The 25,113-nt window shown below is 45.2% G+C and overlaps 1 protein-coding gene across 3 annotated transcripts in view; it reads left to right on the top strand.

Annotated features, from left to right (window-relative positions):
- DOCK5 (dedicator of cytokinesis 5) overlaps positions 1 to 25,113 on the top strand; it is a 224,963-nt gene that overhangs the window by 44,475 nt on the left and 155,375 nt on the right. For all 3 annotated transcript variants that reach the window (XM_040490247.1, XM_040490248.1, XM_040490249.1), the window contains exon 2: positions 15,834 to 15,917. In XM_040490247.1, coding sequence (XP_040346181.1) covers positions 15,834 to 15,917 — 84 coding nt within the window. The remainder of the gene's footprint in view (positions 1 to 15,833; positions 15,918 to 25,113) is intronic.

Genomic DNA, 25,113 nt, shown 5'->3' with positions numbered 1-25,113 from the left:
CCTGCTTCTGATATTCTGTGTCTCCCTCTCTCTCTGCCCCTCCCCCGTTCATGCTCTGTCTCTCTCTGTCTCAAAAATAAATAAACGTTAAGAAAAAAATAATAAAAAATATTTTTTTAACTTTCTATTAAGTGACAGAATTGAGAGGGAAACGTGGCTCTAAACTTAGACAACCGACTTTACGCTTTCTGAAATTTCTTGAAAGGTCCAAGGAACTATCAAGATAGAGAAAAGCTGGAATCAACCCTATTTGTGAAGGGAGCTATGCCATCCCTATCCCTATACTTGGCACATTTTCACGTGTCACATATTCACACACACCTCACTCCACACTTACATCCCCAACCCATCCCCCTGCCCCCAGAGGAACTTTTTAACAAGATCACAGCCTAGCGTGGGTAAGGAGAAAAAACTAAGACTGATCTGCAATGGCGTACAGACAGGGCTTGACTAAAGGGCGCTCTCAGGAACACTCCTAGTTCTCTTTTGAGGAGATTCTATGAGGGGAAGGAAGTGTTGTAATTTAGGTAAGTAGAGACAGATCTACATTGGGCCTCTTTTGTCACTGTCGAGCCGTCCCCTTCAAGAAGGCAGGTGTCAAGAAGCCCATGGACACATGGGACCGTGAGTGATGTGAGCCTCCTCTTTGCACAGAGCCCCAGGAGGCACCTGGGCAGGTAAGTCACACAGCAGATTGGTTGATTAAATTCTAAACAGTGGAAAAGGCACAACATTGTAATCCCTCAAGTGGTGAAACCATCAGAGGCTGGGATTACGCTAGCTAGTTTGTAGTTGAGTTGGGCTTTTGTAAGTTCGCTTTCTGGCTAGGATTTAATCAAATGGGGAAAAGTAGAGAGGGCTGTTCAAGCAAAGGGGTTACCAAAGAAGGTTCAGGAAGGAATGAGCTTTGAAAATTCTTAAATCCTATGCATCAGTAGCAAATAGAGAACTGTCGGAAGATTTTTGCGCGTATTGTCAGAAAAATGTTAGAGTGGCACCCTTATGCCGAATGGTGTTATGATGCCGGAAATAGCTACTTCTTCCCATGGTGCGTGTTGGAGGGATATTACTTAATCTCCACAACATCCCTGCGATGTAGTTATCGTTTGTCTTGTTTTATACATGAGGAGACACTGGGAGCAGGGCGATCAGCAGAGATCCAAGAGTCGTAACCTGAGTTCTAGATGACTAGCAAAGACAAACACAGCAAGAACTGGAATGGGGAGAACAGGTCTAAGATGACTCTGCCGGGGTCAAGCCCGCATGACGCAATGACGTGTCGCCAGTCATCTAACGGAAATAGACCCATTTTCATTTTTCCTCCTCATGTATACTGCGCTCTGATACCATAAAAAATTCCCTCAGAGGCAGAGTGGTGGGGTGGGGATGTGAGTGGGGAGCGAAGTGTCTGTGATTATGTCATATATGCAGCTCGTAAAATACGTTACCCTTTTGGTGGTACATGATTTTGTCCTCTCTTTGGGGTTCACAGCACAGAAGCAGAAGTTGGAACTGTAACACTACGCTGTGGAACCGATGAAATTATTATAGGTCACCGCTTCCTGACTAATTCGTTGTATTGAAATAAAATATAACATGCCAACGTGGAAGACCAGGAAATGTATTTTCCCACTTGCTTTAGAGTGATTTCTATTTTTAAATGCCAGAAAACAAAGAAGCCTAGACTTCGGGTTGGAAAATGTTACTTTGCTATTAACATTTAGATTGGGTCATAGGTTAGGTGGTCGTATTTTACGAACCAACATTTTTTTATGAACACTCATGCCTAAAATATTTTAATGCTTTGGGGATAACTTGAGAGGCATGTTGAGTCAGCAAAACTTACCTAAACTCTGCTTTTGATGATGATGATGATTTTTTTTTCAGTTGTCTTCATGCCTGCTTGCAGCCCTGTGCAGAGCTTGAACTCAACGTCCATGAGATCAAAACCTGAGCTGACATCGAGAGTCAGACGCCTAACTGTCTGAGCCACCCAGGCACCCCTGCTTTTGATTATTTTCAAATCTATGTGAAAAGAAAGCGGAACTCAGATGAATTTTTATTTTATTTTATTTTTCTAATGTTTATTTATTTTTGAGACAGAGAGAGAGAGAGAGAGAGAGAGACAGAGTGTGTGCAGGGGAGGGGCAGAGAGAGAGGGAGACCCAGAATCCCAAGCAGGCTCCAGGCTCTGAGCTGTCAGCACAGAGCCTGATGCGAGGCTCGAACGGACAGACCGCGAGGTCATGACCTGAGCCGAAGTCGGACACTCAACCGACTGAGCCACCCAGGCACTCCTCGGGTGAATTTTTAAAAATGTAAAATGATTATAGTGAAATACAATCCAAAATTTACATTTTTCTTTTGTCCAGAAATTACATCAGAGAAATAATATATTCGCCTTTCTTTAGATTACAGGAAGAAATGAGATAGAATTTTCCATATCTTTGTATTGAAGTGACTTGAACCAATTGTATCTTGGAAAGAAAATTTCATTTGGTCACTTTTGTGTGTGTGTGTGTGTGCGTGTGTGTGTGAAAAAGGTAAATCAGAAAGTTTTAGATCCTCATCTTTATAGACCTCATGCTTGCTTACTTATATTATAAAGACCATTTATGTATCACTTGAAAAAAATTATTTCCACTTACACATCTCAGACTTCCTCTAACTAGCTGTATGATCTTAAGCCACTTCATTCTGGCTCTTAGTTTTCTTTTAAGTGCAAAGAGCAGTTGGATTTTAGAATTTATATTAAAGTCTTCTTTAAGGTTTCTAAAACTGTCTTTTTTTTTTTAAGTTTATTTATTTTTGTGAGAGAGAGAGACAGAGCACAAGCGGGGAAGGGGCAGAGAGAGAGAGAGGGAGACAGCATCCCAAGCAGGCTCCAGGCTCTGAGCTATCGGTGCAGAGCCCCTCACGGGGCTCGAACTCACAAACCGCGAGATCATGACCTGAGCCAAAGTTGGACGCCGAACCAACTGAGCCACCCAGGCACCCTGGTTTCTAAAACGGCCTTAAAAAAAAAGGATTTGTGGGACTCTGTGGCACTCCTCAATGCTGTCTTGTGGCACCAAAAGGCATCTGTGTTGACACTGATTGAAAATGAAGAGCTTGATTTGAATCTCATCTCCACCGCTTACTAACTTAGTGGCAGTAAAGTTAGTTAACATTTCCCCAGGGTTTGCTACATACCAGGGACACCGATTCAAGCGCTTTATGATCCCTTACGCCTCAAAAGAATCGTATAAGTGAAATTTACAGGTATAGAACTGTTGGCCCCAAGAGGTTAAGTTGCTTCCAAGAATCAATACATACAGAACTGGGGCTTGGACAAGTCCAGGGCTGGTATGATTCATAATAACATACGCCGCAGATCTCTTAATCTCTCAGAGATTACTTTTCTTTATCTGCCAAATGAGGCCAGAGTCAGCTCTTCTTTGCTGGTTTTTATGAGGCTCTCGTCTAGTAACATAGAGGGTCCTGAAGTCTTGACTTGAACGGGCAGCCTCAGTGCTACCTGGAAACCTGTTAAAATGGAAATTCTCGAGCCTCTTTCCTAACTGCTGAATTGGAAACTAGATGCGGGGCCCAGCAATCTGGGTTTTACGAAGCGCTCCAAGTGATTTTGATGCGTGCTAACATTTGTAGACCACAGGAATAATACATATGAAGGAATATGGTAACATGTAATTATTTATGTAAAAGAGGTGTTTATTTTGTCGTTATAAATACCCCCCCATGTGTATATACATGTAGATCTGTCTAACTGGTTTTCATTGTTTGAATTGAGTATTACATACATAAAAGAGTATTCGCAACACTTGAGAAGCGTATAAAGAGAAACAGTAATAAACCCTCCTGTGTATCCCAATCCAATGAATTGCAAAAAGATTCTCTGGATATTAGCCCCATGTCCATGCTTCCCCCTAATAGTCTTAACACTCCAGCCCTAGCTTGGATATAAAAATATTCTGAAATTGGTGTGTTTTATTTCCAGGGGTTTTTTTCCTATGGTTATACCATATATGCGTGCATATCTTAAAAACCGAATTCATTTAGTTTCGCAGGATTTTGGATTTTCTCTAAAAACATCATCTTGTGTATATTTCTCCAGTGATTTTTTTTTTAATTTGCTCAACATTTTGTTAGTGGTATGTGTGTAAATTTGCATGCATTCGTTTTTCCTAGTGTATTTTATGTTCGAATATATCACAATTTATTTCTCCATTTTCCTTTCAATGGACACTGAGCTGATTCCAGGTTTTGCTGCTACCAGCACTGCTACTGTGAACATTCTTGAACCTATTTTTCAGTACACTTGTGCGGGAGTCTGTCTGGGGCGCTGGTTTCCAAGCTGTTTCACTGGGAATCTGTAGGAAGAGATGCTCTTTACCTCACAACCCACTATTAGCTTGCTTGTTGTAGTATAGAAAAATACAATAAATAGGGGCGCCTGGGTGGCTCAGTCGGTTGAGCGTCCGACTTCGGCTCAGCTCATGATCTCGCGGCTCTTGAGTTCGAGCCCCTTGTCGGGCTCTGTGCTGACAGCTCAGAGCCCGGAGCCGGCTTCAGATTCTCTCTCTCTGCCCTTAATCCACTCGCATTCTGTCTCTGTCTCTCTCAACAATAAACAAACATTAAAAAAAAATTTTTTTTAAAGAAAAATACAATAAATTTTTTTTATATTGGTACAGATTGGGTTGTTCTGGTGACTCTTCTGTAAATGCCTTTAAGATTTCCTGTGTAGATGATCATGTTATTTTCTAACAAACACAGCTTTGTGTATCCTTTCCAATTTGAAAGCTTTTTATTTCTTTTTCTTGCCTTATTTAAACACTAGGTTAAACACTAGATTAAACACTTATTTAAACACTAGAATCACCATTAAAATGTGGAATGGAAGTGATGAGAGCAGACATCCTTGCCTCGTCCCAGAAGCATACTTAATATTTGACAATTTGATATGATGTTAGCAGTAGATGTATCATAGTGCTGACAGTTTCTATCGTGCCTGGATATCAGATTTTATCAAATGCCTTTTCTGCATCGGTAGAGATGATCTTTTTCTTTTTCTTTTTTTTTTCATCTTAATGTGGTAGATTATATGGCCGAATGAATGTTCCGGGGACTGTTAAGAGGTAGGTTGTTTAGTTTCAAATATTCTGGGAGTTTTTTTTTTTTTTTTTTTTTAATGTCTGTTATTGACCGTGAGTTTAATTCCATCGTAGTCAAAGAATACGCTTTGCATGGTTCGATTCCTTTAGTTAACTGGAACACGCTCCGTTGCCTGATCTATGCCATTTCTAGGTCTTCTGCTGTTGATTTGTGTACCTCCTGACTTTTCATCCTTTCATGCCTGGTTATCTTGAACTGGTATTGGGACATTGTACATTTTATCTCTTTGGGAGTGTGAGCCTTGTTCTGGGATGCAGCTATGAGGAAGATTTTTATTCTTTTCACATTTGCATTTGGTCTCAGTTAGGCAGGACCCACACAGCCTTTACCTTAGGGCCAATCTGGTCGCACTGCCTACCCTACTCTTAGGCGCTACCCTTCTGGTACTCAGAGTAGACGCCACGTATCACAAAGTTCTCCACTCTGGTTGTGGAAAACGTGAGTTTTCCAGGGCTGTTCCTAGCCCTGTGTGAGGAATGGGAATTGCTTCTTCTGTTCTTTTCTCGTTGCTTCTTTTCCTTGGCCTCAGGTATTTGCTTCGCATACATGGGTCGACCAGTCATTGTCGATAGACTCGAGGGAAACTCCCCTCTGATTCTCTGTCCTGCATATCTTAGCCACCTTGACCCTGAATTCTCAACTCTGTTTCCTCATCTTAGGGTGACTACTAGGGTCTGTTTGTGTTTCTTCTCCCTGTACATTTGCCTGGAGACTCTTTTCAAGCAGTGACCAGAGGCAGCTGTAGACTTACCTCATCTGTTTCTCTTCTGTCGGACATCCCTCTGCACTACGTGCTGTTGGTGCCTGAAAACCACGAGTCATATTTTGCCTATTTTTTTTAGATCTTTCAGATGAGAGAGTTCACTTGACCCCTGATGTGTTCTCTGACCCACTATGGCCACAAGTGAAAATGAAATTCATCTATGTGTGTGTGTGTATTTACATATATATGTCCTTATATACAGATACATTTATTATATGCACATATATACATATATATTTATTATTTTTAGGAGGAAAAATTTCCAAATTCATACTGATACTTTTATTTTTATTTATTTAATTTTTGCGCACGTGAGAGAGCTTATGAGCAGAGGAGGGGCAGAGAGAGAGGGAGAGAGAGAATCTCAAGCACCGACGTGGTGCTCAAACCCATGAATCAGGAGATCATGACCTGAGCTGAAATCCAGAATCAGACATCTAACCTACTGAGCCACCCACGTGCCCCCGTACTGATATTTCTAATTCAAATAGATTAGCCTAGATTTGTTTATCCTTTTTTTAAAATTTGTACTTGTCTTTTATGCTGAAATATCACGGTTCCAAAGACATGACTAAAAATTACTCATTTTTATGTTTCCTTTCATTTCTTACAGTAACCCTAAGAGGCAGGTAAAATACCAGTTCACAAATGTCACTTTATTGATGAGGACATTGAAGCCTGAAAAGATTAAATGACTTGTATGAGTCCAGGGTGGTAGTTTTTTGGCCAGACTATGGGAAGGACCTTCGGTGGCCTGACTGCAATTTGGTTTTATCTTCATCTACCACTTTTCAACTAACACACACACACACACACACACACACACACACACACCCCACGGCTTCCATTTCCTCCTTTATGAAACAAGGGAGATTTGACCAAATGGTTTCCCAGATTTCTTTGGTCTCTGACCTTCTCCCTAGCTGTTTACCCTTTTCATCCCTGCCTTCCCTCCTGGCCGTGTATACATACACACTGTCTTCTCACTGTGCTCGCAGTATGACGTGACTGTGGTGTGTGGTGTATGTAATCGGACCCTCCTGGATGTGGGCCCTGGGAGGGCGACCAGCCAAGCTTGCCCGGGGACAGGCCCTGCCGAGATGTATGCCCAGGTCCCAACCTTCTATGGTTGTTTTCTTATTTTCAGCTTGATGCTTTCAAATTAATGGCTTTTGCAGCCTGGTTAGGGATCATTCCTTTTCTCCGTGAGCTGTGTTTTGTCTCAAATTCAGGTCTCTATGGAGAAAAGAGTCACTGACGTTTTTGCCCGTCACTTCAAGATGCTTGTTCTAGATTCCACAATAATCTGTGGCTTTTATCTTCAGATTCTCTATTCCTGAGTTATGATTTCTGTCCATAAGTTAGAGGCAGTAAACTTGACACAATCTTAGATCCGACCGTTTTTACCCCAGATCTATTTAATTTGTATTTAATAAGAAGAGATACCAAGAAGAACCTGACTAATACCTCATTTGGTTGGGGGAAAGTGTTCTGGGCTCATTAGTCAGATTTTTCTTACTTCATCATTAAAACCCTTCCTTACTTGCCCTCGTGTTTTCTTCTCTTTTACTTTTTCTTAACAAGAAAGAGATCAGTGGAAAAGAAGAGAAGATGCTAGAACCGTAGGCATGAGTAATACTAGAATGCGTTGTAATGTGTCCAGATTGAGGGTACTACAGTGAGCAAGTGATTGAGGCATCTGGGGTATTGACACCCTGGTTCCTCAGTTAAATCACTGTAGAAATGCTGGAAGGGACAGCAAGAGAATGGTTAAAATATTCAAACAGTCCCTGGCTCTCCTGCTGCTTCTTAGGGGAACTCCGTTCTTAGCCTCCTGTAGGAAAACGGCTTTGCCGTCCTTAGGGACACCTGCACTTCATTGTCCAGCAACCTTAACCTTGGAAGGCCTATCGGGGCCAGTTTGTTTGGTTTCTCTGTAGGTCTTCCTGATTCCCAGTTTTCATTGAGTGACTTCCACTGGCTTATTGGTGAGGGTGATAGTGTCCATCCATCTTTGAGGATGTGGTTGCCATCATGCTCAAAGCGGGAAGCTGGACAGGGCAAAAAAGGGAAGAGGTAAAAGGGAAGGTGGCCGCCATTTTTTCAGTGCCCGCCAGGTATTAGTCACCGTCCTGGGGATTCTGCATACCTCCTCCTCTCTGGGCTTCACAAAATCGTATAAAGAACGTACTGTTGGGGCGCCTGGGTGGCGCAGTCAGTTGAGCGTCCGACTTCAGCCAGGTCACGATCTCGCGGTCCGTGAGTTCGAGCCCCGCGTCAGGCTCTGGGCTGATGGCTCAGAGCCTGGAGCCTGTTTCCGATTCTGTGTCTCCCTCTCTCTCTGCCCCTCCCCCATTCATGCTCTGTCTCTCTCTGTCCCAAAAATAAATAAACGTTGAAAAAAAAAAATTAAAAAAAAAAAAAAAAAAAAGAACGTACTGTTGCCTTCACTTTTTCGATGGGGAAGCTATGGGGAAAAGCTCAGCATGTTTGTAGATCATAGAGTTCCCCCCCATACTTTTGAACAATCTTGTTTCAGCTTTGCTCCTTTAAACATCCTGTGTACATTTAATTTCATATGAGTTTAAATGAGACGGCGCGTAGTAACCACTTGGTAACAGCGAGCCAATCAGTAAATTAGTTGAACTTAGATCTATGAAACCTCTCTCCAGTTTAAGTGTAATTATCAACTCCACCTACAAGTAGATATAATTCTTAAAATAGAGATTTCTAAAGAATTACCAATGAATTGGTCAATACATCCTCTCCTCCTCAGTAGTCTAGGGAGTGAATTAAGAAGCCCGTAAGAACCTGCTCCTGTGGAGGGAGGAGGTTCTGCTGTTCTACTGCTTCTACTGTTAGGGAGAAGCATAAGCTGCTGTCTTCATTCGATGGCACCTGGCGTGGAGAGTTCTGAGTAGAGTGGGATGAGCGTCTCATCCTGAAAAGATTAGTTGGGAACCTAAATGGAATGCTCAGTGTAAAACCATAGATTTTTTTACTTGGGGTCAGACCTGCTGTTGAATCTGATCCTCTGGTCCTTACAGTAGACTGGAATTAAAGAGCAAAAGAAAAAAGTCCACCTGGCCATTCGGGACATCCCCGCGTTAACTCCAGGGCAAAGATCAAACGTGAGATGTGCCTTTTTCAACTTTTTGTAGTTCTGATGGCTGAGAGTAGGTAGGTCAAGATAATAATGAAGAAGATGAAGTTTGGTCATCTTTTTCAATTTTCTGAACAGTAACTCAGATTGGGACCTTATTCTGGGCTTGCTGGATCTTCCTTTTGTAGATTCTACCAAACGACTAAATAGAAAATGTCATGCTGTGTTATTCTTCAAGGGCTTGTAATTTGAAGATTCCTGAACGAACCTGATTCATTAGACGGATTAACCACTAGTAACACATAGACTTTTCATTGTCAAAACCCATCCTCATTTTGGGTCCTGTTCGTGTTATTTTGTTGTTCTCTTGTCACAGAGTCTGAAGACCTCAAAGTTCTTTTTTCCTCCCTCCAAGCCTGGTTTAAAAGGAAAGGCCAAATCAAAGATTTGATAAAATGCAAGCTGTTTGACATCTGTAGACATACCGTCTTACCTACGTGGCTGTGCAAAATCATACTTTGATGATCTAAACAGTAAGCTGCTTAGGGAGAAATCCCCGCAATTCGCAATTCGTCTCTCCCAACCTTGCGCATAGCAGCCAGCTAGGCAATTTATATTCAGCAACTCCCTGTTCTTGTTTAATTTCCTCAGACAAAACAAGAGATTGCGGTGGGCCCGCCAGTTCAAAACAGCACAACTTGCTTCTCCTGCTTCTTTTCATCACCTCATGAATCAGGGGATTTTGGAGCCACGGGGACCCTTAGAGTCATCTGATCTGATGCCTAGTTTACAGACAGGGAACCGAGGCTCCCACTGAGGAACTCATTCAAGGTCATGCATGTCTAAGTGGCATAGTTGAGTCTTCAATTGTGTTTTGTTTAACCCTCAGAGTTTCCTTCATTTCCCCCTTTATCTGTCTTTCTCCATAAGAATTACTCACATTCCAGGGGAGAAGGCACAATCTGCTGAGCGCTAGCTGTATGCCTGTTTTTAAAAACAGCACCAGTCTAACAGACGACACGATTACCAGTCATCGATTCGTGTATAATCAAGCTTGTTTTTGAAAAAAAAAAATTTTTTTTTCAACATTTTTATTTATTTTTGGGACAGAGAGAGACAGAGCATGAACGGGGGAGGGGCAGAGAGAGAGGGAGACACAGAATCGGAAACAGGCTCCAGGCTCCGAGCCATCAGCCCAGAGCCTGACGCGGGGCTCGAACTCACGGACCGCGAGATCGTGACCTGGCTGAAGTCGGACGCTCAACCGACTGCGCCACCCAGGCGCCCCTAATCAAGCTTGTTTTTGGACGTTGGGTTCCCATTGTACGAGAGAAATCTAAGGCAGGCATCACGTTGAGAATCTGTGAGCTTCTACTCTTGGTTTCCAGGCACCATTCTGGAGCAGCCTTGTAAAATGTGAGGAAGGCATCATCACAGGGCTGCGTCCCTTACCAGCTTTGCTGCTTGTCAAGCTGGGTTACTTGGGGCAAGGTGTCTGTCTCTTCTGAATCTGTTTCCTCATTAAGTCATTGCGGTACACGGCGTGCACTTCTTGTAGTTATCGTATTGCGTGTGGACGTAAAATCGTACACAATACAATGGAAATGAGGTGTAATAAGGAGCGGGAGAGGGAGGGCGTGGTTCCAAAGTGTGCCTTTGGAACGAATACTGGACAGCCCTGAGTGGTCGGGAAGCTCGTTGGCATTTCTGCCCGAAGATGTGAAACAGATGAACGTCCTCTAACAGACGACTTTACTGCAGCGAAAGGCATTTTGGGAGGGATGTGCTTCCCATGGGAATCTTTCGCAAGCTGGGGTTGGGCAGGCGGATTCTCTCTTGTGTAATAAGCAAAAAGCAGCAGGCGCGGTGATTTTGATATCCCTCTCTTGAGCGGTGCAGAACCACAGCTGTCGTTTCTCAGGAAGACAGACGCATCTTAAAGTTTGGGGAAGAAGCGGTGAGTAACCGAATCGATTGGTAGCTTCTGTAAAAGTCACTCTTGTGCCTTGAGCACCTTCTTTGCGTCTAATCCAGGGTCTGGAAATGTGAAAGAGACGAAAAGAAGATGCAACGGGGTCCTCGTTTGTGAGGAGTTTTCCTTTCGAATTGGTGGCGGATGATAAGCAAAGTTACCTGCGATTAATTACCCAAACTGCGTCGGAAGGAAAAGATGTCAGATGTCAGGAGAAAGAGATTCCTGTAGGCTACCAGGGACCCCCGCCGTCACTTGTTGAATAGCATTGTGAATGGGAGTTTCAGATTGTTATGTGTGTGTATCCAAAAAATGCGCTGTTGTTCCAAAGAGGGATAAACCGTGAGTGAACACAGACTTTAGGGAGACTGTAGGAGTCTTGACTGGAGCAGAGGGTAGCATTTGGCAGATGATGGAGACTAATGTGGATGAGTAAGGCCAGGAGAATTTTGGAAAATTTAGGAATCTAGGAGTTAAGGAAACATATTGGTCTATATGTTGTGTGTGTGTGTGTGTGTGTGTGTGTGTGTGTGTGTGTGTGTGTTTATAACAATCCTTGGTAGCTCTTTGCTGGATGCTGCCTTTGAGAGTTTCTACCTACTTTCTGATAACTAAGAACGAGGAAGAGATAGAGCTTGGTCATTACCCAACACGTTGTGACACGTCACTCTCATTACTTCCTGTTTCCATCTGAGAGGGGGGGCCGCTGGAAGGAACTATTCCCCAGTGAATGGGGACTAGGGGGAGTCAAGGCTATGAGATCTACGTTTTCTATAGTAAACCAGACATTTACTTAGTGGGCAACACAGTTGAGTCCCCTGGCTCTCACACGAAGGAAGTGAACTTCATTGGGTCGAGGAATCCATCAGGAACTCACTGCTATGTTTACATCCTCTGCAGCTTCTCCTAACCCACTTCATTAGCCAAGCCGTGTTCGGAATTCATTGTCTAGTCCAAAAGCTCAATAGTAAATTCATTTCAACATAACTTGTCCAGGTTTCTGTGCCAAGACTACAGAAGAACACTCTTTGGGTGAGTCCCTTCAAATAAGCCGCTTGGAAAAGATGTGGCTAGAGGTGTGGACTCCATCGCTGACGGCCTGTGATGTAGGGAGAAGCCTCCGGGCCAGCTGCAGTCACAGGATGTGTTGCAGGTTCAAGAAAGAGCAGGAAGGGGCGCCTGGATGGCTCAGTCGGTTGTGTCCAACTTCGGCTCAGGTCATGATCTCACGGTACGTGAGTTCAAGCCCCGCGTCAGGCTCTGTGCTGATGGCTCAGAGCCTGGAGCCTGTTTCCGATTCTGTGTCTCCCTCTCTCTCTGACCCTCCCCCGTTCATGATCTGTCTCTTTCTGTCTCAAAAAAAAATAAAACTTTAATTTTTTTTTTTTTTTTTTTAAAGAAAGAGCAGGAAGTACCCACAGTTGGCAATGACCTTTGTGGGATCTGGCAGATGGGTTAGCGACCATCCTCACGTGCTCGTTAGAGCTGCAGGGATGGGGAACATCTTGGTTCCTTGGATCGTCAGGTGAATGGCAAGAACAGAATCTCTAAAGGTGATTCTTTTTTCCTAGAACCACGCAGATGGCTTACCAAGAGAGCGAGGGCAAGAAACAAACCTGCTGAAACAAACAAACAGACAAAAGCAGGTTTATTGAACTCTGATTTATATACTGTAAAATCCGTCCCTTTCAAGCTGGATGACTTTTAGTAAATTTACAGAGTTGTGTACCCACCACCAAAATCTAGTTTGGGGATGTTTCCACCTGCCTGAAAAGCTCCCTTGGTGCCTGGTTTGTGCTCAGTTGCTATTCCATCCTCTCCCCAGCCCAGGCAACAAGTGATTACTGGTTGCTGCATGATTTCCAGTAGATTTGCCTATTCTAGGCATCGCAAATAAATAGAGGTCTAAAATACGGGATTTTTGGGTATGGGACTTTCATGTAGCATGGGTTTTTTTTTTTTAATTTTTTTTAACATTTATTTATTTTTGAGACAGAGAGAGACACAGCATGAACGGGGGAGGGGCAGAGAGAGAGGGAGACACAGAATCAGAAACAGGCTCCAGGCTCTGAGCCATCAGCCCAGAGCCCGACGCGGGGCTCGAACTCGCGGACCGCGAGATCGTGACCTGAGCTGAAGTCGGACGCTTAACCGACTGAGCCACCCAGGTGCCCCTAGCATGGTTTTTAAATGTTTTTAAGTTTACTTATTTTTGAGAGCAGGTGCACACACGTCGGGGAGCGGGTAGAGAGAAGGAGACAGAATCCCAAGTGGGTGTTGCACCATCAGCACAGAGCCTGATGCGGGGCTCGAACTCATGAGCTGTGAGATCATGCCCTCAGCCAAGATTAACAGTCAGACGCTTAACCGACTGTGCCACCCTGGCACCCCTAGCATAATTTAAAAAAAAAAAAAATTTTTTTTTTTAATGTTTATTTCTGAGAGAGAGTGTGAGCAGGGGAGGGGCAGAGAGAGAGGGAGACACAGAAATGGAAGCAGGCTCCAGGATGTGAGCTACCAGCACAGACCCTGACGCAGGGCTCGAACTCATGAGCCGTGAGATCATGACCTGAGCCGAAGTCAGCCAGTTAACGGACGGAGCCACCCAGGCACCCCCTCCCTTGGCATAAATTTTTTGAAGTTCACCTGTGTTGTAGCCTGTGTTCTTATTTCATCCCTTTTTACTGCTGAGTAGTGTTCCATCGTATAGATCGATCCTATTTTACGTATCTATTTGTTCATCAGTGGATGGGTAATTTCCACTTTTGGGCTGTTGTAAATACTGCTACTTTGGTTTCCTGTGACCCGTTGTGACCAATTACTACGAACTCAGTGGCTTAAAACAACAGAAGTTTATGTTCACAGCTCTGAAAGACCAGAAGTGTAAGGTGAAGGTGTTGATAGCCAGTGCTCCTTCTAGAGGCTCTCGAGGAGATTCCATTTCTTGCCACCTCCTCTGGTGGTTGTGTCTGTCCCTGACTGGAGGTCACAGCGGTTCAGTCTTTGCCACCGCCTTCACATTTCCTTCTCTCCCGTGCATCTCCCAAAACTCCCTCTGGCCCTCTCTTACCAGGACACATGTGATTGCCTTTAGGACCCACGCTGATGATCCAGAAAACGCTCTTCCTCTCAAGATCCTTAACTTACCCCAATTCTTTTTTTTAATGTTTATTTATTTTTGAGAGAGAGAGAGAGAGCTCGAGCAAGCAGGGGAGAAGCAGAGAGAGAGAGAGGGAGAATCCAAAGCAGGCTCCAGGCTCTAGGCTCCGAGCTGTCCGCACAGAGCCGGACGCGGGACTCAAACCCATGAACTGCCAGATCACAACCTAAGCCAAAGTCAGACGCTTACCCACCTGAGCCACTCAGGCGCGCCTAAATGTTTTGCTGCATAAGGTAGCATTCACAGTTTTCAGAAATCTGATGTGACTATCTTTTGGGAGGCTATTTTTCTGCCTACCATAGCAGCTGGGAATAGTCACAGAAAGTTGCCGCGTAGATGTGTTTTCATTTCTCTTCAGAGTGAGCGGGGAATGTAATTGCTGGGAATGTACTGGAAATTTATGTGTGGCTTAAGAAACTGTCAAACTGTTTTCCGAAGAGGCTGTGTCGTCTTCCATTCCTGCCGGCCATGAGTGAGGGTTCCAGTTTCTCCACATTCTTGCCAGTTGTCTACCTTTTTAAAACTCTAGCCGGGGCGTCTGGGTAGCTCCGTCAGTTCAGTGTCCTGCTCTTGATGTCAGCTCAGCTCATGGTCTCACAGTTTGTGAGTTCGAGCCCCGTGTCAGACTCTGTGCTGACAGCTCGGAGCATACTGGGGATTCTGTCTCTCCCTCTCTCTGCCCCTCCCCGGCTCGCTTTCTCTCTGTCTCTCTCTCTCAAATAAATAAACCTAACAAACAAACAAAAACCCATAGCCATTCTAGTGGGTGTGAAATGGTATCTTGTGGTGAATTTGCATTTCCTTGATGACTAATGATGATGAGCACCCTTTCATGTGTTTCTTAGCCAGCATATATGATTCTTGGTAAAATGTCTCTTCGGAGCCCTTACCCATCTTAAGACGGGGTTGTCGTCTTTTTGAATCATCAGACTTAGCCTGTTTTCCATAATCTGGCCCAGTCACTGCCAGTCCTGAGGATGTGGTGATTGAGGTCACCTTGATGCGGAGGTGCTGGGCAATCCATTTCCCCAGGACGCCCAGACCTGGGAAAAGATGGCCGTCTCCACATTGCACTGTGCGTTAGTCTGCTCCTACAGGGTAGATGGGACTCAAAGTGGCCTTTTGACTCCCAATTACTGTGCCAGCGAAGCCGGGAGATGGCTCATTCTGTGTCTTAGAGATCTTGAGCTCAGTGGTGATGGGGGCTGGCTGTTGTCTGATGGACAAGGGACCCACCTACAGAAACCCACCCTGCATTCTCATTGTAGCCTGGTGTTTTCTTTCATAACTCTTCCCACAATTGAAATTAAGTAGTTGTTTCTGTAATACAATACATTTAATATCTTCCTCCCTCTACTGGACTATTAAAAACCCCTGGGGCAGGGACCCCACCCGTGGGTTTTGTCTCTGTCCCCCGCCTCGAACACAACGTGTCGTAGACAGCCAACCAATTTTTGCCGGATGGAAGAACGAGTGTAAATTACCAGTAACGGGGGTTTAGGAGGATGTCCTCTGCTTTACAGTGGGTGATTCACACAAAATCATTAAATAGAGGGCTGTTCGTTCCATAAGTAATTCATTAACCACTGACTGTGCTGTGTAGTGACTTGTATTTTAACCGCCACTGATGCCATTTCCCCCGTGTCTTTCTCATTTCCAGCGATCTATAACTACAATGCCTCTCAAGATGTGGAGCTCTCCTTGGAGATCGGAGACACGGTTCACATCCTGGAGATGTATGAGGGTAAGTCTGGATGGCCTCCTGCCAGACGGGGAAAGGGAAGCACAGTGGAAGTTACTTATTAATAAGGCACTTCGAGCAAACATCAGCGTGCCTTACTTCCTGAAATGGTGCTAGTAAAAAAAAAACCCAGGAAGTACTTAGGCTATACAACTTTGTGCTGAGAGTGATTTCCAACACAGCCAGCCAAATACATGAGTGCCACCGTGCTCAGACCCCAGAACGTCAGAGCATATGAATAGCTGAACCCCAAGCCGCGGATGCAGAAGGATCCGACACAGTGCTGGCCCGGGAGGAGCCACGTGGGACCCTGGATTGGCTGCCGCGCAAAGGAAACACTGCCGATTAAGTGGCTCTTTCTACTCGGCACTAAATGTTGCCAGATTGGGGGAGAAATGAGGGAGAGACTTACTGGTGCTGCTGAGATTCTTTCACAGAACTAGGTCAGGGCTACAGCAGGTCCAGAAAGCCCCGTAGTATATTTCCTGCAATTAGGTCAGGCTAGGGAGGTGGTCCAGTTAACCTGTCAGTGGGCCGTAGGGAAGTACTCAGCATGCCTGGTTTGTCTGAAAAGCATAGGTCGTGCCCACTCCCCCCCGCATCCCACCCCACCCGAGGCTTGTAGCTCCATGTCAGTGGAGCTTGAATCCCGGCAGGACCCCTCCATGTATCCACATTTCAAATTCAAATCCCAGAGTACCACCAACATGCGTCCAGGCCACCGAAGTTGAGGATCAAAGCAAAGACCAATTTTCGGGGCCCGTTTATTCCCTCTGAAGAGTAAGGCAGGAAGAAGGCGGGCAGCAAGGAAGACTTTTCTCAGAGGGTGAAGCTTCTTAGAATCAGGATCTCTAGATTTTCAGGATCCACACTTGCCCTCATCCACGTAAATGCTCGCGATGGCGGAATAGCAAAGGTGGCCATTAGGAATCTAATGCACTTGCCTAGAATGGGGGGGGGGGGGGAGAAAAGCTGGGAAGCCAGGGGAAAAGGAAGCAGGGTTTGGCCATAGAAAAGCTAAGTCATTCTGCCTGATTGCATAGAAGACTCTATTCCTGCTGCCTCCCTTTATGTTTAGGCAGGGGGCCAGGGTTTCCTCTCCCTTCCACACAACTCAAAGCACAGCCATGCAGCTCCCAGGGGCAGGGAGAAGGGGGAGAGGGCCGTGCGGACTCTCCCCACACACCCCTCTCTTTGCTCTTTCCATCCTCGCCATCTCAGGTCCAGCCCAACATCGGTTCCATGTTGTCCCTAAATCACCAAGACACAAGGGACAATCTACTTACTGTCTGATCTCAAGACTGCTTTGCTTGTTGAAACCACAGTCCCCTCAGGCCTTACTAGGTCATACTTCTTTGTCAGGGGCCAGATTTATCCATTCTAGCTAGTGTCTGTGTTAACACGTTTTTGCATTGGACAGGCAGAAGGCATGTGTTTGGCTTTGGAAACTCTTCCGTATAGGCTTGAAAAGAATGTATGTTAGGACCATCTGTGGATGACGGTTAGATTCTTATTTCTTTATCATTTTTTTTTTTCAAATTTGCTGTACATCATTGTTTTCCTCCATTTTCCATCAGAGAACAGTGTTCAGTCGTTCACCATGCTTACAGTTTATGTCAATGATGATGATTTACGGTGATGTCAGTTTTTTGCCTTATATATTTTCAGACCTATTTTTAGGTACGTACAATTTTAGAGTTGTTATACTGAAACAATTTGCACTTTAAAAATTTTTTTAGAGAGAGAGAGTGCAAGCAGGGGAGAGGGGCCGAGAACAGGGGGTGGAGGGGAATGAGAGAGAGAGAGAGAGAGAAAGAGAATGAATCTTAAACAGGCTCTACCCTCAGTGTGGAGGCTGATGCAGGGCTCAATCCCACGACCCTGGGATCATGACCCGAGCTGAAATCAAGAGTTGGACGCTCAACTGACTGAGCTACCCAGGCGCCTCTAAACAGTTTGAACTTTTAATTCCTGTTTATTAAATCTTTTTACCGTTAGTTTTGTCTGTAGGATTGCTTTTTTCCTTAGTCTAGTTTGTCCGAAATTACAGCCAACTCATTGGCGGTCTAGGACTCCCCATTTTTGTTCTCCTGGACCCACCAGGCCATCAGAAACGCTGCTCGGCCATTCAGGAAACTTTTCTTAATTCGGCAGTTGCCCCAAGAAGAGAGGAGCCTCACACTCTGGCCTCGTCTCTCTAAGGTTTGATCTCTTTCGGATCTCGACCTGGTAATTCCCGTTTGACCGTAGTAGAGTTGCAGTATGTGTGCATGTGGTGGGTTTTGTCAAGTTTTTCCAAGTGTCCTGTGGAGTGTAGGAGGGAAGAGCGGAGAGTTGATTGGAAATAAAGTAGGTGATGTCTTTTGAATACATTTGCAACGCTCTCTCTTCATCGTTGCGTGACCCGAACATAGTTTTTTGGACTCGCTCATTGAAGCACCCTGTCCTCCTAGGATTCATATAATGGTCCTTTTAAGTTTGTGCTCTGTCTTTACCGAGTGGTTTCCCAGTTGACCCATGGACATTCCTCAAGGTAGTACTCCTCTGGAGCCAGCCGAGGAGGTCACTGAGCTTGGTTGGATTGAAACGTAATCCAGATCCACGAGCACCTCCATTTCAAGCACCTTCTGGAGCTTGAGGCCAAAAGCCACAGTGCTCCTGGTGTTTTGGAGCTCGCTGGCGCTGGCCCAGCTGATAGGCAGTCACACAAATACCTGTCACTTCATCGATGCTGCGTCTTGAGTATGATGGTCCCGGTGCTCCAGTCCTGACCGCAGGAAGCTGATGTTCTTGTTAACTGCTACCATAAAATATTTGGGGTGCCGCAGGACTCTTTCACGTCAAAAAAGGATGTCCGTGCCCATTTGAAACCTGGTGTGTGTCAAGGTATGAATGGGCAGACTTAGAACATGAGCTTACGGAGTTCCTTTACCACCACCAAGAGGCCTGTCGGTTTTACGGAGATTATCGTATTGGATTATGTCTTTATATAGTGCTCATTTTAGGGGATTGATTTTTTTTTTTAATTTTTAAAAAATGTTTTATCTATTTTTGAGACAGCGACAGAGCATGAGCAGGGGAGGGGCAGAGAGAGAGGGAGACACAGAATCCAAAGCAGGCTCCAGGCTCGGAGCTGTCGGCACAGAGCCCGAGGCGGGGCTCGAACTCACCAACCGCGAGATCGTGACCTGAGCCGAAGTCAGACGCTTGCTTAACCGACTGAGGCACCCAGGGGCCCCTGGGATTATTATTATTATTTTTTTTAATAGTGCCCACCTTGCCAGATGCAGTGATAGGTTCTTATGTCTCCTAAGTACTTCGAGTTCTTGGCTGGGTTCTCAAATTCCTTTATTATTTCAAGCAGTTCAGGACTAAGTGAGTGCAGGAGTACTTTGCAAACATTAAACAGGGTGGAAATGCTGAGTAATAACTTAAGTTCTCTCCCTCCTCCCCCATCTTCTCTTTCCTTTAAAAGAAAAAAAATAAATAAACAAGATGGAAACGCCCAGAGTACTGCCAGATGGAATTTAAGGCTAATGCTGGCACTATTTCATGGCCTGAGGGGTTTTGTGTCTTCCAGCTTCCTGTCTGATTTGGCTCCTGGGGCTCCCCCTCCTCCTGCACACTCCGCCCCACCCTGCCTTTGAGATATTCGCACACCAGACCTGTGTGTGCTTTTTCCGGTATGGACATGAGTCTACCTTTCTGGAGCCCAGCTACGGAAAATTCTTTTCTGCCCACAACCCATCACCGAAAACCACTCACGGCTCTTCCTTTTGCTGTTTCCTGGCCTGTGGTCGCATGAATAATTATGAAAGTGGTAGCTTCTTGAAGGCAAAGCCAGCTCGTCTTGCGTCTGTAGGGCCGGCGCCTTGCACAGCACCTGGCACATAGTAGGTGTTCTGCAGAAGTCCGTTAAAGGAATGAAGACAAAAGACAGGACCAAAGCAAGCCTGACGGAGCAAGGCAAGCTAGCGTGGAGAGTAAGAGAGGGTGGCAGTCACCTCCACAAAACCCCAGGTATCATAGGCAGAGTTGTTCTCCTTTTATGAGGGAAATATGGGAGGCTCCAACATTGCCCCCATCCGCAGCAGACTGCAGAAGGATTTGGTTATTGCATGAGTTTTGTTGTCTTTGTTTTTAATAACCGCTGCGTTGAGATCTATTTCAAATACCATACCGTTTACCCATTTAAAGGATACAATCCTTAAAAGGGCAATCCTTGTGCTTTAAAGGGCAATCGTCATCACTGTCTACTTGCAGAACGTTTTCATGAACCCAGAGAGAATCCCTGTACCCGTTTGGTGGCCATTATCCCCCAGCTCCAAGCAACCACCAACCTCGTGTCTGTCTCAGGAGATTTGCCCCGTCTAGACCGTTCATATAACATGGGGCCCTTTGTGACTAGCTGAGTGCAATGGTTTTAAGGCTCGTCGTTGTTGCAGCGGGTATCGGTACTTCCTATCTTTTTATGGCTCAATAATATTCATTGTATGCCTACATCGCATTTCATCTATCCATTCATCCGTTGATGGACATTTAAGTTGTTTACACTTTTCACCTGTTATGAGTAATGTTGCTATAACCCTTTATGTGTAGGTTTCCATGTGGACGTATGTTTTCAGTTCTCTTGTTCCTAGGTATGTTCCTAGGAGTGGAATTGCTGGGTCATATAATAACTCTTCCTTTTGGGGAAGTGCCAGTCTGATTACTTGAGTTTTGCCCCCAGATCACAGCCCAAATGAGTGCCCTGCTATCGCTTATCACTCCCTGCTTTCTGTCACCTTGCTCCTGAACTTCATTTGCTACTAAAAATGGGCGCAGGGACGGAGAACCCGCCGTGTGTGCTGCTCGTGTTGTAGCGGCCCCCGAGAATTATGTTCCTTCAGAGACTTTTTCAGGGAACGAGATCCCTCAAGGACTGAAGCCAGTGGCCTCGCCTCTCTTCATCTTTGGTATCAGTCCGGCCTGTAGTCATTGCCATATCTTCGCTTCTTTAACCAGGCCAGGGATTTGGTAGTGAGGTGGCTGTTCCCTCTCTCGAGTGTTCTTTCCCACCCCAGACCCGTGGGCGTGGCTGGAAAAATCGCTGCTCTCTGGAGATTCCAGTTGTGGTCATTTATTCACTCAAAAGAACTTGCTGAGCAAGTGGTGATGCTCTTATTCTGTGCTAGGTACGTTTATTGAACACGAGAGATGCCCTAGGCACTGAGGTCACCTGAGTGACAAAACAGGCAAGGTTCCTGTGCTCACAGGGTTTTCCTTCGAGGGATAGACAAAAACAAGAGAACAGAGTGAGTAAACAAAACAATTCAGATACTTCGAAGTGCTGTGAGGGAAAAAGGATGATACTACCGGGGCCAGAAGTAGACGTGGGTGATGGCGAGGGAGAGGGGAGAAGGCAGAAAGTACTGCTTTAGATCAGATGATTTTGTCCCTCTCTAGGTTGACCATCCTGGGCAGGACACTTAAACTCTTTTTGTGTCACGGTCATTGCATCTAAAATCGGGTCACTCCTTGAATTGAAAGTGATTAAATGAAAGTGCTTTGGAAAATCAGGTTACGGCATTCTTGTTACCATTAAGCTCTCCTCTCCTGTGATCAACCAGATTCCAGTCATAAGTGACTCAATGCCCAGGGTCTGTTGTTCCAACAATGAGTACTGGTTTCCTGCATTTGATTCATATGCATTGATTGATTCGTTTTCAGCCCCATAAACCACTCACGAGCTCAGGAGAGAGGGTGGCTGGTGTTAACAGTGATTTCTGAGGGTAAGCATAACACAATTGGCCATAACAAAATGAGATAATGTCTCAAAGGCGCTCCAAACTCTACGGAAGCAAGTACAGCACAAAGCTTTGTACAGTTTTAGTGTAACACGTAGCGGCCCAAAGCATAGCACAAACGATTGCGTTGGAACCAGAGGAAACAGGCAATCTTGAAAAGTTGAAATAAAAAGAAGCATTTGTGTATATATAGGCAGTCCCAATGTACCCATGTTATTTCTTCTGTATAGAATGAGGCCGGTTTTGAAATGCACCTTTATCGAGAAATCTATTCCCTTATAATAGAAGGAATTCATATGGATTATGACTTCAGCTGTACGTATCTTGAATCTTATCTTTATAAAGCAGGCTTTTTCTAAAGTTTATTTATTTATCTTGAAAGAGAGGGAATGAGCAGGGGAGGGGCAGAGAAAGAGGGAGGGAGGGAGGGAGGGAGGGAGAGAGAGAGAGAGAGAGAGAGAGAGAGAGAGAGAGAATCCCAAGCAGACTCCATTGCCGAGTGTGGAGCCTGACACGGGGCTTGATCTCACACTCGTGAGATCACGACCTGAGCCAAAATCAAGAGTCGGATGCTTCACTGACTGAGCCACCCAGGCACCCCTAAAGCAGGATTTTTTTTGTGAGTAAGTATAGCGGGCAGTATCCTGGCAGATAGGTAGAGTTCCATGGCACTGAATTTTGGTTCCTTGGCTGACAAAACTCTAACAGGAACATAAAAAAGAACTTTTTTCCAGCAGAGGTTTAATAAGCACCTTTCTGGGGCGCCTGGGTGGCGCAGTCGGTTAAGCGTCCGATTTCAGCCAGGTCACGATCTCGCGGTCCGTGAGTTCGAGCCCCTCGTCAGGCTCTGGGCTGATGGCTCAGAGCCTGGAGCCTGTTTCCGATGCTGTGTCTCCCTCTCTCTCTGCCCCTCCCCCGTTCATGCTCTGTCTCTCTCTGTCCCAAAAATAAATAAACATTGAAAAAAAAAAAATATAAGCACCTTTCTGAGATGTGCTAAGTGGACCCGTATTGGACCATCTGATACCGTAAGGTCTTACTGAGCTCTTGCAGAATGTCTGATTCAGGAAGAAGGATTGTCACACCTTCCCGTCCTGTACAGCCCGGTAGCCTTGACATGCCCCTGTTGTACCTCTTCGTGTTTTCTTCTCCATGTGGTCAGCTTTGCGCAATGATCACAGACGAGTAAGAGACAAAAGCAAACCGAGATTAATTCGTAAAAACTCAGTTCTTACCAGCATGTAGAAAATGCTACTGGGAAGCTGAAATAAGGCGTCTGATGTGTTTGTAACTTTCATTTGCTTTTGTCACCCGGCGGGGCAAGATCATTGAAAGTATACTGTAACTCAGAATCCGTGGCCTCACCATGTTCTAGGGTTAAAAACCACTGCCTTTCACACACATCACTGGCAGCGAGCCCAACGGCTTGGATTTTATGATAAGGACTGCGTGCAAACGTTTTGGCATCAGCCTGGGAAGCAAATTAGGCCTTGTCGAGTGTGCCGGTCATTTCCCACATCTGTCTGACCTTTACCTTCAGTCCTGCCTGTCAGCTACTACTCCTGGGGACATGTGTTCCTGAGACGTGTTTTCCCAAAAGATGGATGTGGCGGCGGGAGTGTGTTTACAAGAAAAACTAATTAAGAGTAGAACCGGTGAGAAGTTTCAGATTTAATCTTAGCAAACGGAGAGTGCCTTTTCTTCTTTCAGAAGCATATTTGTGCTTGTAAAATGCCATCCTTAAAATTTAGGTTACTGGTATATTAGGAGGTAGGACGCGGCACCTTCTAGCATAGGGGTCAGGACTTTTTTCCGAGCGGTGCCTTCGTTCAGTTACGTTGTCGTGATGCAGCTGAAGAGGCAAGCCCAGCCTGAAAGCAAAAGTGTTTTGGGGAATGCTCTGGAGGAATGGTCTCCTGAGCTTTTGGCGTCCCATTAATTTCCATCTCCAAGGGCTCTTGCTGGGATCCAGGGGTCGAGAAGGTGGCAAAGTAGCGAGCAAGCTCCTTCCATCCCACACGGACACGTAACCACGCATGGCTCTCTTCGCACTTCTGAATGCTGGGCCATTCACATGATTTGGTGTATAACTTCTACCAAAAATGCCTTCGGTGTCTCTTCTCCATTGTGAAACGTAGCACATCAAAGCATTGTGGCATAGGTAAGACTCTGTGAACGATTAGCGTAAGGAGAAAGTCCTAGAGGCAAATTTAAGATCCATTGAGGGCACATACGAGAACCATATTTCTCCGGTTGCTTATATCTGGAGAGAGAAGGTTGACGTATGCCTCTACTTTGCTCATGGTAATACAAGGGCAATTTATGATCTCAAAAAGCACACAAGGGGACTTGGGCATCACAAATACCCACTCTGTGCTGGAGTGCCCCATTTTATTCAACCCGTAGAGGCGAGTCCTCCAGTAGAAAGTGTCATAGAAAACATGCTGCCTGAAAAACCTGAATCCTGTGAACCAGTCTTAGAAGCCGGTGGGAACTTCGGTTCTATTCCTTGCCTCGCCGCCGTGTAGAACTCAGGCTACAAAGAACTGTGCACAGAGTAAGATAGGCAGGATTCTTGTCACAGAAAGATTTTCAGTCCGACCCTTATGTTCTGTGTATGTGTCCCCAACGTTTGTCATCTGATCAGTATTAAATACGTCAGGACTCAACTTTGCCAATAGGAATCTAAGATTTTTTTTTTAATTTTTTTTTTAACGTTTATTTATTTATTTTTGAGATAGGGAGAGATACAGCATGAACAGGGGAGGGTCAGAGAGAGGGAGACACAGGCTCCAGGCTCGTAAGCAGGCTCCAGGCTCTGAGCTGTCAGCACAGAGCCCGACGCGGGGCTCGAACTCACGGACCGCGAGATCGTGACCTGAGCCGAAGTCGGCCGTTTAACCGACTGAGCCACCCAGGCGCCCCAGGAATCTAAGATTTTAAACAACTGTACCTGGCAAGGTAGTCCATCTTCTAGGTGGCAAAAGTAACTGACACTAAATTTCTAACCTTGAATACCTGTTTAGTGTCCACCAATGTAGATTGAAGAGTCTGTTACTAGAGTTGGAGTTGAAAGAAGGGGAGGGGGTTGGAGGAGAGCTTTTTGTTTTGATAGTCTTCCTGTCACGTTCATTGCCCACCGAATGTCAAGTCAGGCCTCCAAATACCCTATTTTGGTAACTTCTGAGTTCTTTTTTGGCTGCGTTCAGTATCTGCTCAGACCCTGAGTTGTTTAGCACCATTTTCTGAATTATTCCAGCCATTGTCATATGGGTTTCCTGTCACCCGTGCTGTTTCGGTAACTTTTTCTGGTTACTTTTCCCTTAAAGTCCTCTTTTCCATGATTTCCTTGGGGCCAGGGAACTTACCATCTTGGAAACTACAAGCGTATCCTATCAGGTGCTCCGGGTCTG

Source organism: Herpailurus yagouaroundi, unplaced genomic scaffold (assembly GCF_014898765.1).
Source record: "Herpailurus yagouaroundi ecotype Mexico unplaced genomic scaffold, PumYag 181, whole genome shotgun sequence".
In the NCBI taxonomy this organism is placed as follows: Eukaryota; Metazoa; Chordata; class Mammalia; order Carnivora; family Felidae; genus Herpailurus; species Herpailurus yagouaroundi.
The sequence above is the reverse complement of the archived record's forward strand: the minus strand, read 5'-3'. Positions and strand labels throughout refer to the sequence as shown.